Source organism: Ambystoma mexicanum, chromosome 1q, assembly GCF_040938575.1.
Source record: "Ambystoma mexicanum isolate Mex_15411 chromosome 1q, UKY_AmexF1_1, whole genome shotgun sequence".
Lineage (NCBI taxonomy): Eukaryota > Metazoa > Chordata > Amphibia > Caudata > Ambystomatidae > Ambystoma > Ambystoma mexicanum.
The window spans coordinates 1,292,799,846-1,292,817,866 of NC_090922.1; the positions used below are offsets into that span (position 1 = coordinate 1,292,799,846).

General features: G+C 45.4%; 1 protein-coding gene across 2 annotated transcripts in view; it reads left to right on the forward strand.

Moving 5' to 3' along the window:
- USP24 (ubiquitin specific peptidase 24) overlaps window positions 1–18,021 on the forward strand; it is a 2,799,104-nt gene that overhangs the window by 2,659,745 nt on the left and 121,338 nt on the right. For both annotated transcript variants that reach the window (XM_069642114.1, XM_069642115.1), the window contains exon 63: window positions 1,599–1,677. In XM_069642114.1, coding sequence (XP_069498215.1) covers window positions 1,599–1,677 — 79 coding nt within the window. The remainder of the gene's footprint in view (window positions 1–1,598; window positions 1,678–18,021) is intronic.

Here is an 18,021-nt window from a genome sequence, read left to right on the forward strand (position 1 = left end):
TATAAATAGTGGTGCTGTTTGTGACACTACCTCTTCATGTAACTTAATCTTTTCATTGTGAAGGAAAATATTACCTAATAAGATTTTCAGTCACGGTAATATTCCTTCATAAAGATTTGGTAGGGACACTTCTTTATCAAAAGCATCTAATTTAACCATATGCCTATTATCGAGAAGAGTTTTAGGTCATCCTACATATCCAAATTAATTAATACATAGTCTGTATGGTTTTGCTAACCCCTGCTGACATAAATTGGCTTAGCCGGTTGATCTCCGTGTCCTCTACCGTTGCAACCTCTGAGCATGAGGGTGGCAAATGTTCCAGCATATTTCAGATCATGTTTATTCTGTCTTTTTCCGATAATACTGCTACTGGGTGATAATGCTACTAGGTCTGGGACATTCCAGGCCCAATCTTCCTCATTAAATATCCCTACTGTCAATTCTAGGGCCTCAAAGTGCATATTAAAATCCCCAACTTGAAAATTGTTGGTATCTATTGGGTGAGTGTTCCTCCAAGATTCTATACTTGCCTGGAGTTGGGTAAGGATGGTCAAACTATTCCCATTCGATGGCCTGTTATACATTTTTATTAATAATAATTCTTGTCCATCGATTAGTTTTGAATGTAATTCCAATATGTAATTGTTTGCAGTATTTAATGAGGCATCTATCCAAACTAGTAAGCCCCCGCTCGGTCTCCCTTCCGGCCCTTTGTGCCCTTGAACTTTAAATGAAGCAAACCTGTCTATGACCCCCACGACTCAGCATATGATCTGGTGTGATCTTACACATTCCGTCCAATCGTTATCTGGCATGTTTTTGGCTGCTCCCACAATATTCCATGATAGAATGCACACCTCTAGACTATGGTAACTTAAACTCATAGTTCCATACCCGTCACTTTCGATTGATGTTGATCAAATTTGGAGTCTTTGAAAGATGAGGAATCCATGGGAGGAATGTGTCCATTACCAGAACAATTTCCTTTCTTTCCGAATGTTTTTTCTGCTGGACACGCAATTCCTCCCACTGATTCCTCATTCCCCTCCCATCTTTTCCTCTAATTTTAATGGAACTATCATCGTTATGAATTGACGTGTGAGCAAGCCAAGCTTTGTCTATTTTTCGCCCCCCTCCCCTTGCATTGAATGGTGTGGAAAAAGGCAGACCTGAAGACATTGGTGCCATTGGCTCTGTACGTGCACGCTGATGATCCGCACAAGACAGAACCTCAGAGAGGAGATGGTCAAGGACAGAGACGAATGGCACCACCTGAGTTTTCTGGTGAAGAATGCATTGACTGGGAGAAATTTCGAAGATGAGGAATCCGTGGGAGGAATTAAATGTCCACCAGAAAGAACACTACCAAAGGTAAGTAATTTTTTCTTTAGGTTAAATCCTGTTGAAGACTCATTGTGAAGTAATGTATGGGGAATGCATGTGTAGATCTTAAATTCCACCTTACCACACGTTAAGCTAGTATGGCAACATTTAAAGTAGCTTTGCCTTTTACGGGCAACTTGCGGATATTCGGCAGTCTTTCGATTTCTTTCTCATTTTAATTTGATGTTACCATTTCTTTTATTTTTTTGCAGCTCTAATGCATCACAGCAATCATGTTGACAGCAGTCGCTGCTATCAGTGTGTTAAGTTCCTTGTTACTCTTGCCCAGAAGTAAGTAATACATTTATCTCATGTTTTATCACGGAATGCAAAGAGCAGGCCAATATAAAGATAATGCATAATTTAAATTTAAACTGGTCAGCTCTTATTATCATGGTCTGTGTTCATTGGTATTTGGTTAGTGGACATCTGCCACTACTGTCCCCTGGTATATCCGTGGGCTTGTCCTTGAGCCGAAGTGTGTGGTTGGAATAGTGTATGACTGCAGTGTGTTTTAAGTGTTAGTCCATGAGTGCAATAGATCTGCTCGGATTGTGCTGCTGCAATCTTTTGGCTCCATCAAAATCATACTAATGTATGTGTGAAGGGAGTTATGCATTAGATACATTTTCCTGGCATTGCAGTAGACGAACAATTGTGGTTGGAAGCAAAATTTTGTTGGCTGATTTGACTAATGAAAATCCATAAGTTGCAGGGACTATTAATTGACCAAAGGCCTCATGTATCTATTGTGATTACTCTAAAATCAGTAGCATGATCAGGGAAACATTGTGTGAGAACGTGTAGGATTGTTATTTTATACAGAAGAGCGACACACACAAATAATTTGCTTTCAGGTGCTTGCATATGGAAATTAGGGTGGAGTTGCAGCAGTTGTACAAAACCTAAAACCATCAATCACCAGTGGAATAAACCAACAGAGGAGTACAGAGGAGTAACTAAGGAAAGACATAGAAAAATATGCTAGGGGACAACTTGTTTCTAGCTTTCCTTTACAATCAACAGGGACCATTCCATTGTGCTTGAAGTGCTGAATGTTTCAGAAACTATAATGATACCCGAACAAAGCCCTGTTTGTTCAATTCATTTGAGTTCTCTCTGAGGTATCTATTTTAAATCTTCTCTTGAATTGTTTGGAATTATGTCCTTATCTTAGTACATAATACTCTCCAAGTAAACCCTGTAGTTAGAACATATAACGATATGCTTTGTAAGTCATAAACCGCTGCCCACTGTTGCAGACTTGGGGATTCTTAACAAATTCAATCTCCTTATTTCTCTGACCATAATTGCCTTTGTGTGTGTTAAATGCATAGAATGATACTGTTCTGTCAGAGCGATCCCGTTGCAGACAGGTGTCTAGTGGGCATGTGTGCCTGTTTCCTTTGCCCTCCGTTCCTTTTCTCCTATTAATTTGTGTGTTGAACATTCCATTGGCAACGAGGGATAGACCAAAGCATAAACCGGTGGCTTCAATGTCGTCATGCCCACTGTGCCCATCATATTTAACTCTTATAAAACACAGTGTTAGACCCCAAATGTTCTGATTGTCAATTTATAGCTGATATCTGGCTACATCTCAGATGTTTTCCTGAAACTGTTGGATTTGGTATGATGGTCAATGGTTCCCTTATTTCCCTCTTAACCGCCATTTGCCATAGGAGCATATTCATTGTAGTCTGCCTTTCTACGTATTAATTCCATTCAGTGTTTTTTTTTGTGTCAGTTTTACTGCCTCCATAAATTATTTTAAAAAATGTCTGACCTTAATGAAAAAATCATTATAATACACCATCTGAAGGAAAGGATAAGTTTTGTTTCTTCATCCACAGAGAGAACATGAGCATAGTATGGTGGGATTTCTCTAAAATAATCTATTGTGATTACTCTAAAATCAGCAGCATGATCAGGGAAACATTGTGTAAGAACGTGTAGGATTGTGATTTTATACAGTAGAGCGACATGGTGGGATTTCTCCTGGAAATGACAGTCCCAACCGGTCATCTATCTTAAAATCTAAACTGCACGGCTTATCTTAAAAGGACAAAGTGAGGTCTCACACTGGAAATCTTGATTGTGGCATATTGCTTAAGTAGGATAGCACCGTTTACCAAGAAAATCTGCTCATAATATGTGCTGTGGGACACATCAGCATTTTAGCCTGGGGATGAGCCTCGGCATAGGGGGTCAGTGCACATTTAATGATGCAGTATGCAGTCTAAAGCCACTAAGAGAATCAAGTGAAGTAAACGTTCGCCTTGTCGGGGAAAAGTTACCTTTCGTAGGGGCATTTATGTTGCAGATAGCCCATTGGGTGGAAGTAGAGAAAGCTGTTCATCACTGTCCCACACCATCAAATGAGATAATAGACCTTGCTGTACATCCCTGAGGGTCAGGGAAGTTTAACCCACCATTATGTCCGTTAGTGAGAAGTACTGCTTTATTTAACCGTAGGCTTGCAATCATCCCTTGGGACTTCCATTGTATGTTTAAGAAGTACAGAGATTGGTTGGGTCAGGATTTTGAATGTTGAGGCAGTGACTGTATACAACAGCCTCAGGATAATATCCATCTTTATTGCTGTGATACAGCTGACCCATGAGATTTCTTGTTCTTATTCACTTTGCCAGGTCCCTTTTTAAGTTCGCTGAAGATGGAAGGGAAGTTAGCCTGGTAAAACGATTCCTATGAAGGGGTGAGCTTAGTGCACATATAATCCAGTTTTTCTTACTCCAAATGGGTGTTTTGGCTAAGTAATTGTATAGTGTTTGTGGATTCAGAGGTATTCAGATGAATGGATTTGATGTCCTTGATCAGGAACCCCTGAGGCTGCCTGGAGGGCCTCGGGTTCATTGAGCAGTATGGCGAGAGTTTTTTGTTATTGGAGATCTGTAAAGACTGGAGGCAATATCTGTATATCTGCCCCCTGTTCAGTTGGGGCAGAGGCACAGAACACCCCAGCCAAGGCTCTCCATTGGCAACGTTGGACGAGCAGACCGGCTGAGACTCTCAGGAGGTGATGCAGGCTGGTTCTTAAGTACAGTGAATCCCCAAGCCCACACAAAGGAATGTCTACACACTATGTTATGTGATATAAATTTGAGGTTCAAGTAAATATATACATCAATTAATAACACACTTTGTACTCCGGCAACACTATGCTAATAATAAATATATACACATCTATGTACTACCACAATATACCTTAGATTCAATTTAGAATGCACCAAATGCTGGCATTTATTAAAAAGCATAGGAATCATAAATCATTGGGTAATTGCATAGACATTACTATAGGAAGGCAGGTTAGATTAGGAACATTGGCGGAATGCTTTCTTTAAAGTAGATGGAGAATACTGTGTGAGAATCCCCCACCCCCAACCTGGGCAACCTGTAAGGGAAAGGTGAGGGTGTACTTCATCTGGTATATTACAGCCCTGTCCAAATATGTTCAATAATGCTCTTTTTACAGGACCCACTACCCCAAAGTACATGGGAAGCCACAGGAGAACAGGATCCAAGACGGATCTGGGACCCCTGGATGATTCCTGAGGATGGAAGATGCTCTTCGTCGTCACAGTACCTTGGCAGGCGAAGTGGTGGAATTTCTTGGCATTACTTGACCCCTCGAGGATGAACCCCCTTTTGAAGGCGTCATCACTGGAATGTCGATGGCGAGAAGAAAGGAACCAAGCGGTGTCCGAAAGGCAACACTTTCGGTCTTCACAGTGGTCTCCGTTGGCGGGTTGTTCCTCCGGCTGTGGATGTCCTGCAAAGGTGAAACTTGCTGTGGACTACGACAAGACGTGGCTGAAGAAAAGACCTTTGGTGCCTTGGATGACTTTCCGTCGCCACGGTGCAGTTGCAGAATAGGTGTCGGGTTTGGGGATTCCGCAGTTTACTGCCTTTCATTTCTTCGGTGATGCAGCCACAGCTCAGACCTCAGGATAGCTTCTGGTGACCTGGACACGACCACCGGACTGGACTGGTCTGTGGACCCTCACATATTCTGCATACTCGGGAGGTCTTCCTTAGATTTTGGTGGTGGGGAAACCCAACTGCGGACACAACACTGCAGGCAGCGACCCTGACCCTTCTCCGGTGTGGACAAGTGGACAGCTGTCGTGGCAAGGATGTACCTTGAAGGATTCTTCAGAGATTCTGAACTTTTGCAGCTCTGGGTGTCGAGCAGCACTATGCCAGGGTACCCCCTCTTCTGGGATGTACTCAGCAACCTGGCTTCCAACGGTCACAAACACTTGTCCCGACCCTGGGTGACACAGATGAGCATCTTGGCTTCAAGAGGTTCAGGCACTCTTCTGAACCCATGCAGATCCCTTCTCCGGATAGCTGGCACACAGGATTGGCCTCCAGGAGACTTCTGGTGAAGAGCAACAGTTGCACAATGTTCCCTCGTAGCTTGGGAAGAGGTTGCCTATCCAGATCCTCTCTGGTTCAATCCTTGAGTCAGCACAGCAGCTTTCGGATTGCTTGAAGATTTGCAACCGCAGACTTCTTCCTCCAGCTGGCGTCCAGGATGCAGGCTTAAGATTACTTCAGGTTTCTTGTTATAGCTTCTGACAAGGTGGTGAGTGTGAGGCCCCCTATTATACTAAGCATTCCCCATTCACTCAGGCTGAGCCAGGCTGAACCAGCCAATCACATGCAAGTACATTGATGCAGCCAGTACCCAATCAGGCATTTAGGCTATTCACCAGACAGCAGACACCCTCAACACAGGATGTGGATTGGGGCTACTTTCAAGCTTTCAGTGCACCACACTGCATTCATTACAGTTTGTCAGGGCTGGCTCAGGCATTGTCACACAACCAAACCCAGACGCTCACTACTCAGAATGCATATTGTCTACTCACTCCCTTCAGGTAGGCTCCACCCCACGGATGTACCGACAACAAGCAGCCCCTGTGAAGGCTCCAGCCAGTCTGGCTGGAGGCTGTCCCAGAGCCATATATGGCCCTTCCACCCAACAACCATTCAATGGAAGGGAACAGAGCCAGGGCTTCTCACGACCTTGAGAAACAATCGGGTAAGGCAAAGGAAACGAAGAGGCCATCTTTCCTTTGTGTAGGAATCCATTGGTTCCTATGGCAGGGCCTGGGTATCCCATAAATGGAGGATACCTAGAGCCACTGTCACATCCGCATGTAGGTGCCACCAATCCCATACCCTGCTCTGTGGGCAACACAAATTGCCCAAAAACATACATTAGGGGTGCAGGGTTGTATACCTGCCCATGTGTGCCCTAAGGGTATCCCATGGTTACTGTTTACCAAGAAGAAAATGAAGATCTGCAATGCCAGGGGTCCAGACTGGACTCATGTGCACAAAATAAGCAGAACACACAGTTTAAGGTAGTAGAGGACAAGGATAAGGGGGCCCTGTGTCTCCAATGCATTTCCAGCATCACAATATAGTTAAGAGGACATCATCTGCCTACAGATCAGCTTTTTGCTCTTTAAATTTAATTTCTATTCCATGTATTGGGGTTAAGACATATCCTCCTGGCTTGGAGTCCAATTGGCAGGGAAAAAATCAATGGGGAAATGGGGCAGCTCTGCCACGGTGCCCAGGAGATAAGTATTTTGGGAGAGCAACCACTATTAATTTGCATTCTTGTCCATGGGCTCAGAAGAATTTGCCATTACATAACTAAGATTGTTGTGCCCAATCCCAGGTGACTGTAGTGTTGATAATTGACCCTGTTGAAGACTTTGTGATATCTAGGGCCAAGAGGATCATGGGGATTCCACATTTCCTCTCAAAAAGATTAATTATTCTTCTGATGGGTACTCCTATGACTGATAAATCCTGTCTGAACTAGCCCTATAATTGAGGGTAGAACCTCTATCAATCGGGTTGTTAGTATTTTCTTTGAGATTTTGGCTTCCAAATAAAGGAGGGCAATTAGGCGGTAAGAATTACACCTGGTGGCCGTTTAACCTGGTTTGAGTGGTAAGGACGTTTGAGATTCTCTCATTGATTGCGTAGTCACCCGTCTTCAGGAATTAGTTGAAGAGGGAATTCATTGGAGGTACAACTTGCCCCATTAATGTTTTATAAAACAGTGCCTTAATGGGTTGTATGGCCCTGGGGCTTTCGAGTTGGTTGTTGTCCTAATAGCTTTCTTGATTTCCTCTTTTCTAATGGCAGATTCTACTTGTATATAATCGGTTTCAGGTATTTGTTAGAGAGAGAGTTGCGTTGGTTAGTGTTTTTTGGAATTCCTCATCTCTTCGGGGGTGGAGGGAGCAATTCTAGATAGACGGTTTTAAGTACCACCATCTTTTCTGGTTCTGTGTAATGTGCTTTGCCTTGTTCGTCCATCAGGCATAAAATGTCTTTGTTATCGGTTATTTGTACGAGAGGAGTCTTTTGGCCCTATTGCTTTGTGCATAATAAAATGGTTTTATCCTGAGTTCTTTATATGCTTTTTGTGGGCCCTTTACTGGATGTTCCTATTCTTTCTCCAGAACCTTAGTTTCCATTTGTTCCGTGATCCTCTTCAGGGCCTTAAAGAGAGTAGATGCAAGCTGTATTATGACTTCTTGAATAACTGCCTTCATTGCATCCCACACCGTCCCCTCTGGGGTTTCCTCAGGGATATTTTTGTTAAAGTAGGTATCTATTGAGGCTTTAATGGATTGTATTCTCCTGCAGATTCCTCATCTGATAGATATCGTTTCCAGCGTCAACTTCTCTGTAACTTTTCTGACAGGGAGCCTAATGCGGTTCAACGTCATGTCGGCAGTACATATATTGCGTCACTACGCCCCAGCATCTGTGTTCCTTTTTTCCATTCACTCAGCACGCTGTTTCGGAATGCGATTGTCTTCAGTGAAAACAATTATTTTTGAAACATCACTGATTGTCTGGATTGTGGCTCGAAGATGTCCATCATGGACCCACACAGTATTTGCGTGTGGTGTCTCCGGAAGGAAAACAATATCAAGCAATGCGGTTCCTGTCAACAATTAACCTGAAGGCGATCCGGGAACTGTTGGCGAAATTGGCACTTGGGCGGCCTCCGTCGAAGTCTCCTGTGTGATTGACTGTCGGGTCGTCATCAGGCTCTGATAGGAGGACGGGCACAGAAAAAACAGAAGAAGCAATTGCATTCCCAAAGCGAGTCGCACCATTCGTCGTCCTCCCACAAGAAGAGACGACACTGGCATAGACACGACTCAAGTTCATCAGAGGAGTAGGGCAGGTCCTTCCCTACTACCAGTGCCCCGAGAGAAGAGTGTGGGGGCATTTAATAACTAGGTGCTCCAACTCTTTCAAAAAGCCACGGCGGGTACGGCTCAGGCCTCAAAACTACAGGTCGTCCAGGCACCAGAGGTGACCACATCAGGTACTATGCCCTCGAGCTCAACCACAGCATTCATGAAGCCAGTAACGACGCTGATGACACTCAAGTCGCCTGTGTCGAGAGGTTTTTTCCAAGCGGGTCTGCTAAAATCTGCACTGACTGTCTGTTTGCCCCGGAGTCACTCGATGAGTTCAATCTTCAACAAATAAGTGGATGCAGTCCCGTTTCGTATGGAGACAATGAGTGGGGGAGTTGGGGAAGCCGGCTACATCACCCAATAGGCCGACACATTGACCGTGGCGGAAGGTCTGCATGAGGCAAGTGGGCTTGACACCTCACCTGACCTCGGCCTGCAGCAGGCATTCCCTTTTGTACACCCCAATTCACAGTACAGGAAAAAAGTGGAAACTGTAGTCCTTGCTTTGCAGCGTGTTAGACTGACCAAGCCACTCAACAACATCCTGTATAAAGGCCTGCAGAAAAGAGTGGGCTGCCCTTTAATGAGGCCATATCTGACCCCATTGGTTCATTGTGGCAAAAGCCATGTTCCACAACAGCCATGGACCCTGAGCTAACTAAGAAATATAAGCCTTGCAGGTGAGACTTGTCTTTCTTTTCTTTCAGCACATCTTGACTCCAGAAGGGTCGGTGTTCCAAGCCGCAATGGTGAGTTCATTGCCAGCCACATCCACCTCCAATCTGCACACGGACAGAGAATCCAAAAAAGACTGAAGCCATTGCGAAAAAGCTTTTTGCGCCAGTGAGCATGGCTTTGAAGGCAATCCATGCTACCTGTGCTTTCGCTAAATATTTAAACATTCTGTGGATGACAATAGCCGAGGCGGCAGGTCGTCTTCCAGCAGAGGAGATGAAAGGTGGCTTTTCGGACTTGGTACATGATGACAAAGAGGTGGCCTGTCAGGCTCTGCAGGTGGGTCACGACACCGCAGACTGCATAGGCCAGTTCCGTGGGAACATCCACAGAACTGAGGCCAGCGTACGTCCATAGCTCAAGTTTTTCTCCCAATGTGCAAACCAATGTGGATATGGCATTGGACGGTGAGCATCTGTTTGGGCCAAAAGCAGATTACTCGTTAGAAAAATGTAAAATCTTAAATCTGGTTGGAAAGTCTCTAGGGCTAGCGGGGTAGCAACCCACCAAGCAGTCCTTAAGCTTTGCTTATAGAGACAGGGGCTAGAGATGGTATGTTCCGTTTGGAAGGAAAACAAAGCTTTTGCAGGCCAAGCGTGGCCAACAGCGTTTCTCGCACTCTGGACAGGGCAGTGGGGCTTCTAAGGGCCAGCAGACTTCAGTGGTAGGAGTGGCAGTGCCATTTAAGCCGCTTTGAGTTCTTCCCACACGTTTTAGCAGTTGAAGGCAGAATCTCCGAGCACTGAGACAGATGGAACGAGATAACGTCTGATGTCTGAGCCTTACAGCTCATCAGATGGAGATACTGTCTGCCCTTTTTAAAAAGAACTCCTAACAGACCACCCCCATTCTCCAGCAGCAGGAGCTCCCAGAAGAACTATGAGCCCTGCTGTTAAGGGGTACTTTGGAAATGGTCCCACCAAAGGACAGAGGATCAGACTAGTATTCTTTCTTGTACACAAGAAAGAAGGAGACTCCATCCTATCCTGGACCTCAGGGCCTTAAACAAGTTCCTGAGGAAGGACAACTTCAGGAGGGTGATGGAGATTCTCGGGGCTTTGCAGCGCCAGGACTGCTTGATGTGTCGCTGGATTTTCAGGATGCTTATTTTCATGTGCCAATCCATCCAAAGCACAGGCGGTTTGTGAGATGATTAGTCATTGGGACTCTTGCTATTTGTTCAGAGTGCTCTCATTTGGCTTAACCTCCACGTCCAGGGTTTTCCCCAAGCTGATGGCAGTGGTGGCAGCGCACCTCAGGACATCCAGCGTACAGGTATTCCCTTATCTGGATGTCTGGTTGATCCGGGGAAGGTCTCTGGAGCAGGTATTGATGCAGCTCGAGGAAACCTATTCCTTGCTTCACAGTTTGGACTTATCTCAAAACTTCCAGAAGTTCCATGTCGCACCAACACAGAAGCTCCAATTTATAGGAGCCGTCCTGGACACCTGGGCGGGAAAGGCTTTTCCTCTCGAGGAGAGTGTCACCAATTTCGGACAGAAGGTCAGGCTTTTCCATAACCACAACAGCATTATCAGAGGCTTCCTTCCTCTGCCTCTTAGGGCTCGTGGTTTACTGATTTTTTCTGGTGCCAGAGGCCAGGCTGTGGTTGTGATCCCTTCAGTGGCTTTTGAGGGATCAATGGTCCCAGTACTTCAACAAAATGAAGTACTTCCACAAGGTGTCAAAGTCTGTGGCCAGCAACCTCTCATGATGGGTGTGACGAATCCTATGGAGTCATCACTGATCCCCAGCGTAAAGTCTCCTCCCATGTGGCCAGGCATAGATAGCTGCTACCTGATCCTTACCCTGGGGGCGGTATCCTAGTGATGGATCACATGGGAGGAGATGGCTGTCAGGGGGAGGTTGTGACTCCCACGAGAGAGACGTGGTATTCTTCACTTTCCAGTAAAGAAGAAACCTGAATTCCAGAGTCTCTTGGCATGTTGCCACTATTCAGAACCCTTCAATGCTAAACCCCTGAACACTCCTTTTGTTAAACTTTCCAAACAGAACTCTATTTACTCTTCAGAAGTACATAACACCTGTACAACACATTTAACATCTAATGCTTATAATGGTTACAAAAGTGGCCAACAATGTAACTTGAAACCGTCTAAAAATCCTTGGGACCTCAAGTCCCAGAAAGCCTCAAGTACTGAGACGAAGAAGAAAAGCACGGGGTCAATATGGAAGGAAAGTGATGCTTAGTACAATGGTCATTTAAACTCGGAAATCACATGCAACGTAGGTGAGGAGAAGGAGAGGAAAGCTGCAGAGAGCGCAGCTTGGGAAGCAAACCCAGAGGCAGAGTCACCGCGGCGAGCCATACAAGAAGAAGACAACGCTTACTGGTAACCGCCTGGAGGCGTTGTGTATCGGAGGAGAGGAACGCCAGAGAGGATGTAGCGGGTGTACTGGAGGGCCTGTTAGAAGCGAGAACTCATTTACCGTGGGACCGGAGGAGACACGGTCTTGTGAAGATACAATGGTTCCTGTAAGGTATGATTTCCACAGAGCTGGTAAATCTTCCTTTCCTGGTTCAAACCCAGAACCTTTTGCTTTTCTAGTGGGATATTTTTCATTAATACCTCAGTGACTGGGAACCTTTTTCCACACTTACCTAATCTTTAACTCTTTTTATGGATGTCATGTTTAAGACTCTCCATAGTGTCTTGTTCAAGTTATCATGTTTAACACCTTATTGTGCCTGTTGTTGCTGGGTTGCCCAGGGGCTCCTCATTTAACATTCTTGTGCTAACCTTGAGTGAACTACAGTTCCCAAGGGTAGAAAGGATCTTTGGATCCCTTTTAATTTTATTCTGTGAAACCAGCACATCCCACCTTATGTGGAGTGCTGGGGAGATACAATTTGTATTTATTTGTATTTATATAGCGCTTTAATCCAAAGCGCTTAACAAGAGGAACAAGCATAATACAATAAGCAATACATGACAATTGAATCAGAACCAGAGAACAGTACAAGGAACAATTTACAATATTGATATGAAGGTGCTAAAAGAGAGGGGTTAAGTGAGGGAAGGGGTGGGAGGAAGAGGTAGTGTCAGTAGTGAGAGAGGAAAAAAAGGAAGCTAGGGGGGTGAGTGGAAGAGATAAGATTTTAGAGAAGTGTGGATTGAGGAGTAGGAGGTAATAGAGCAGACAGGAAGGGATAGGCGGTTCCAATGGAAGGGAGCGAGAAGTTTGAAGAAGCGGGAAGGGGCACAGGGTGGAGGAGGAGAGAGAAGAAAGAGATCCGCAGAACGGAGTGAATGTGTCATGATGCCTACCCCCGGGCATCCGTACCAAGCCCATCAGCCCTGGGACCAGGCATCCAGATATTTATTAAAACCCCAGCAGCCCCGGCTAGGGGCTGTCTGGGTTCAGTCCTGGCGCCTTAGGCACCAGGCTCATAATAGAAATCAGTCCTGGCGCCTTAGGCGCCAGGCTCATAGACATTATTTACCTCATGCAGACCATGCTGCAACTGAATCCAAGCCAACGTGAGGCTTGGATGGGACTATTTTGTTACAGGGACCATTTTTTACTTGGGTATGGTTCTGGGGAACTTCTTACCTGGAACTACTTTGGAGGCTATTTAAACCACGCCCCGATCAGCAACACACGCTTCGCGTTATTCTGCATCCAGCAGCATGTAACGCTCACCGTGCCTGCAGTCAGCATCCAGTCTTCAGCCACACCTGTCTCGAATCCAGAGCTCCTAGCAAAAGAGGAAACAAGAAGGAAAGGTTAGAACACCGACCTTATTTCTATTCTTACCTGATTCCGGATCCATCACGTCTTCGAACTTGAACAGGACATTATGTCTGCACGCGTCGCATCGCCAGCTGCAGCGCCGCGCCATACTCACCAGTCCTCATAGCATTTCTCGATCCGGCGCTGCCTCCATCATTTTCTTCGCCAAACTGGGGGGAAAACAAAAGAAACAACAAGGTGAGCTAAGAGAGCCGACAAAGACAATCTCTTACCACCATAGGCTTACCTAATTTACCACCGGAGGCATTACCCTTTAATACGCCTCATCTTCATTTGCCGCACCTATAAAGGGAGAAAACAGGTTAAACTCATGCAACTTTTACCGGACATTGTTGGGTAATACAGACTCTTACCAGAACGCCATCTGCTGCCTCCAAGCAATATTCTTTTGAACCAGTTGCAATTCAACAAGGGAATGGAATAAGAGTGATCATCGGACATATTGAACTCTTTGAACTTTATAAACCCCGGAGTCAATATTCCTCCGGAACTCCTCCAGCACCTTCAAATCAGTGAAGTAACTGGTATCTACGCGCCCCTGCATGCCCTGTAGGATGGAGAGCTCATCATTTAAAAACATAAGGTGAGGTTACTAAAAGGGGATATCGAAGGTGACAAGAGGGGAGAACGAGAACAGTTGGAGGGGGGCATCACTAAAATCCATGGGTGGCTAAATCCCTTTCTCCACCTGCAGGAGAATACTTCTACGGATCAGGCAGACGAGATTAGGCGGGCCAGTCCAGTCAGTCATCTCGGCACTATGCATCACGTTGGTGGAGACGGCAGCTGTCCGGGTCCGACCGACGTCCCTGTAGGAACCAGGTGAGCGTAACAGAACGAGAGGGAGTATATAAAGTGAGAAGGGAGGATAGGTGGGGGGGGGCAAGGGCATAGAGGGATTTGAAGACTAGACAGAGGAAATTAAATCTAAGCTCTGAGTGAAAAGAGAGCCAGCCTAGTGAGTTGATAGAAGAGGAGATGGAATCATGAGGAGAGAGAAGGCAGAGGGAGCGGATGGCAGAGTGGTAGATGGATTTGAGGGGGGAGAAGTGCGAGGAGGGGAGTCCAAAGAAAAGAGTAGAGCAGTAGAAGAGTCTGGAGAAGATAAGGGAGGTGACTAAGAGTTTAGTAGCGTGAATGGTTAGGAAGGGGCGAACTTTACGAATGTTATGGAGGTGGAAACGGCAAGATCTGGCAGTGAGAGAAATGTGGCGAGAGAGGGAGAGGTGGGGTCAATGTGGAGACCTAGGTTGCGGGCGTGGGGAGAGAAGTGGGTTTGGGGGGGGGGGAGAAAAGGAGGAGGGGAAGTAGCAGGAAGAGTGTTGGCTGGGAAGAACAGGATTTCGGTTTTGTCAGAATTAAGAGTAAGGAAGTGAGAGGACATCCAAGATTTAATAGCAGAGAGGCAAGAGGAAAGCTTATGGTGGATGTCCGAAGAGAAGGAGGAGAAAGAGAGGAAGAGCTGGTATTGTCAGCATAGAAATGGTGTGAGACACCAAAGGAGGAGATAATGGGAGCCAAGAAGGAAGTGTAGAGAGAGAAGAGAAAGGGGGCAAGGACAGAACCTTGGGGAACACCATGGTTGAGAGGAAAGCTAGGGGAGGTGCGGCCACCCCAGGAGACTGAGAAGGAGCGGTTAGAAAGATAGGAGGAGAACCAATTAAGTACAGAGTCTTTAAGGCCAACAGAAGAGAGAGAACGAAGGAGTAGAGGGTGGTTGACAGTATCAAAGGCAGCAGAGAGGTCAAGGAGGATAAGGTTAGAGGAATGTTTATAGTAGCGGGCTGAGCGGAGAGATTTGAGGACAGAGATGAGAGCGGTTTCCGTGGAGTGCAGAGGGCGCAAGCCAGATTGGGTTGAGGGGAGGAGAGAATGGTTAGAGATGAAGGTGGAAAGTTGAGAATAGACAATGCGCTCAAGAAGTTTAGATAGGAAGGGTAGAAGAGAGATGGGGCGATAGTTGGAGGCAAGAAGGGGATTAGCTGAAGGTTTTTGAGAATTGGTATGATGGTAGCATGCTTGGAAGGAGTGGGGAAGGAGGATGGGGATAAACAGATGTTGAAAAAGGAGGTAAGATAGGGTATGAGGAGGGGGTAGATTTTAGGGATGAGGGAGGTGGGAATGGGGTCAGAGGGAGAAGCAGTGGGATGTGTTTTAGAAAGGAGGAGGACAACTTCAGATTGAGAGATAGGGATACAAGGTATCTCCTTTCACATTAAAACTGTAACAGAATTGTTACAGTGACAAGCTTACCTTTAATGGCTGGTGGCAGTGATACCTTTTACTAATTTGGTGCACATTTACCGCAGCCTAAGGGTGCTTGTTTTACCAAAATGGCCCCTGTCTTCTTTTTCTGCCATTTTAGTGTTTCTTGTTGTTTCTTGTTCCTTCCCCTGACATCCAGGGTGGGAAATTCCTTTGTGATATTTTTTTGTCTTCGGCGGGAGTTCCCTGGACACCCTGCCCAGGCTCCAGTCAGTCTGTAAGCACAGGAAGTGGGGGAGGAGTCCAAAACTTCCCCATCCTTTGTCTTACACCTTGCTTCAACTGGGACAAATCACAGTGGGGGGCTGGCTGTCCTGATAGGACAACCAGACGCCCCTATCTTGAAAAATGCGAGGAGAGAATGCAGAGGTTGTGCTGTAGTTCCTGATAAATACTGGAAACCTGGAAGCTGAAGTCATGTCGACCACTGGAACAGAAAACCGAAGAGGATTACGAAGGAAAAGCGGCAGGGATGATTTCCAGCGACCGGACAGCCTGCTGTCTAACCGGAGCCTGCTGCAGCCTTTCCTTCCAATCGACCTGGGGTCTCTGAAAATGACGACCCGAACCCAGAGCCTGGTGTGACCCACTAGACTCAATAAGACCTGCATTTTGAGCCATCCCACAGGTTGCTGCGACCTTGCATTCTTGCAATACCCCAATACCCTGGGACCTCCTGCCACTGTGCGGTGCACAGTCTTCCGAATTCCGAATCTCGCTTAAACTTCGTGGGCATCTTGGTGTATCTCGAGTGACCAGAATCAAGTCCAAAATGTCCCCTCACAAGAGTGCTGGACCTTTAAAACGATGAGAATTCAACCGCAATTTTCTGTCTTCTGTGCTCCTTGAAAAGGCACCAAAACCGCAGAACCGCATTCAGCCACGAGAGAAATCTTGCCTATAGACTACTGCAAAGTCCCTTCTGAGGTCTTGTGTTCAGTCTCCAGGAAAAGGAATCCACTGACTGGATATTTGGCTGCAGTCCCTGAAGTTCTCCTGCTGCAATCTCTTCTTCATTGCTGAGGTACTGTGTTGACTTGGGTATATACTTACCTTAAGACTTTTGGGATTTCTGTGTAGCTTTGGGGTGTTTTCTGTGATTGGGAGGACCCTCATCCAGTGCACCTAGTACCACTGCTAGAATCCTGCTGGGCTGTCTTCTGTGAAGCCCCTGGTCCCTCTTCTAACTCTAAAAGTAAAATACTCACCTGTTTGCCCAGTTTTCCTAAGGCACTCTGACTTTTGCTACTAAAGAACTTATTCTAACACTGCCTGTTGGTCACTAGTCCTAGTGACCCCCTCTTGTGCCACTGAGAACACTCCTGCTCCAAGAATAAGGGAAAGACTTTGAAGGGATTGGGACTTCGGCCTAGAAAAAAAATCAAGTATTCTACTTACTTGTAAAGAGTTGGTTGGTAACTGTAATTCTAAGAGTGAACAGGTACAAAATGTCTTACTAATCTTGAATGTGTGATGCACTAGTCTTAAAAGTATGGTTAACATATTTTCTTCGTTAGCCACTGTTTTGCCAGTCTAAATGAAAGTAGATGTGAAGGTATTTCACTCTCCTGTGATTAGGTTGTGCCTCTTTACAAAAGTAATGTGTTGGTTTCACCAGATTATTCCTGAAGGGTAATTGTATGAGTGTCCTCCAACTGTTGGTATCACCAGGTTAGTCCTGTTAGAATACCTGTATGAGTGTCCCCCAACTGGGTCTTGCTTCTCCTGACTTGCTGCTAGCCTGTCCTTAATAAGTCTACCTTAGGTTGTTGCCTACCTAGAATAATTATTCAGTAAAGTGTGACATTGGGTTTTACTTTCCCCTTCATTGTGAAGTTAAAGTATGTGGGTTTTACTTACCTTGTGTTAGCTGTGTGCCACCCAAAATAAGTTACCAGAGTTATTGCTTACCTCAATTTGGGGTTCCCTGATTTCAAAAGCATCTGTAATGGTATATTACATCCTTAGGTTTTACTCACCTGGTATAACTGTGTGTTATGACAAAAGTCGTTATAGCTTTGTACTGCACCTAAGATAGGTATTTCACTATTCACCAAAAGTATATTGGCCAGTTGACTGTTTGTGATTTGTTCCAAGAGTCACTGTACAACTAGAAGGGCCTACTGCCCGTGTATTACTGAATGTAATCTGAAAGTAACCATTGGTCTTTTACTCCCAAAGAATAGGCTTGACCTATACTAAATGTGTATAACAAGTTTTTGACTTCCCTAGAACTACTGTTGGGTGTTCCAAATAAGGTTTATACTTGGGTCTGTGTACTTTCAAGTATAGTGTTGTGTTTTTATACTGTGATTTCTTATCTTTTAGTACTTAGTTACCCCTAGATTTATCTGGGCCTACCTGTATTTAAATAAATCCTTTATCTTTACAATACATAGTGTTTCAGTGTTTCTTTGGATCATTTGTATTACAATTTCACTTGTACTGTGTCTACTGCCTCTCTCCCTCCTAAGATAAGCCTGGGTGCTCTGTCTACGCTACTCTATACTCAGGTGGTGCAGCCTAATACTAAGAGTGGAGTCTTGTACTGCCTCAGTTGAATGGTTTTACTAAGCCCTTAGTTGGACTT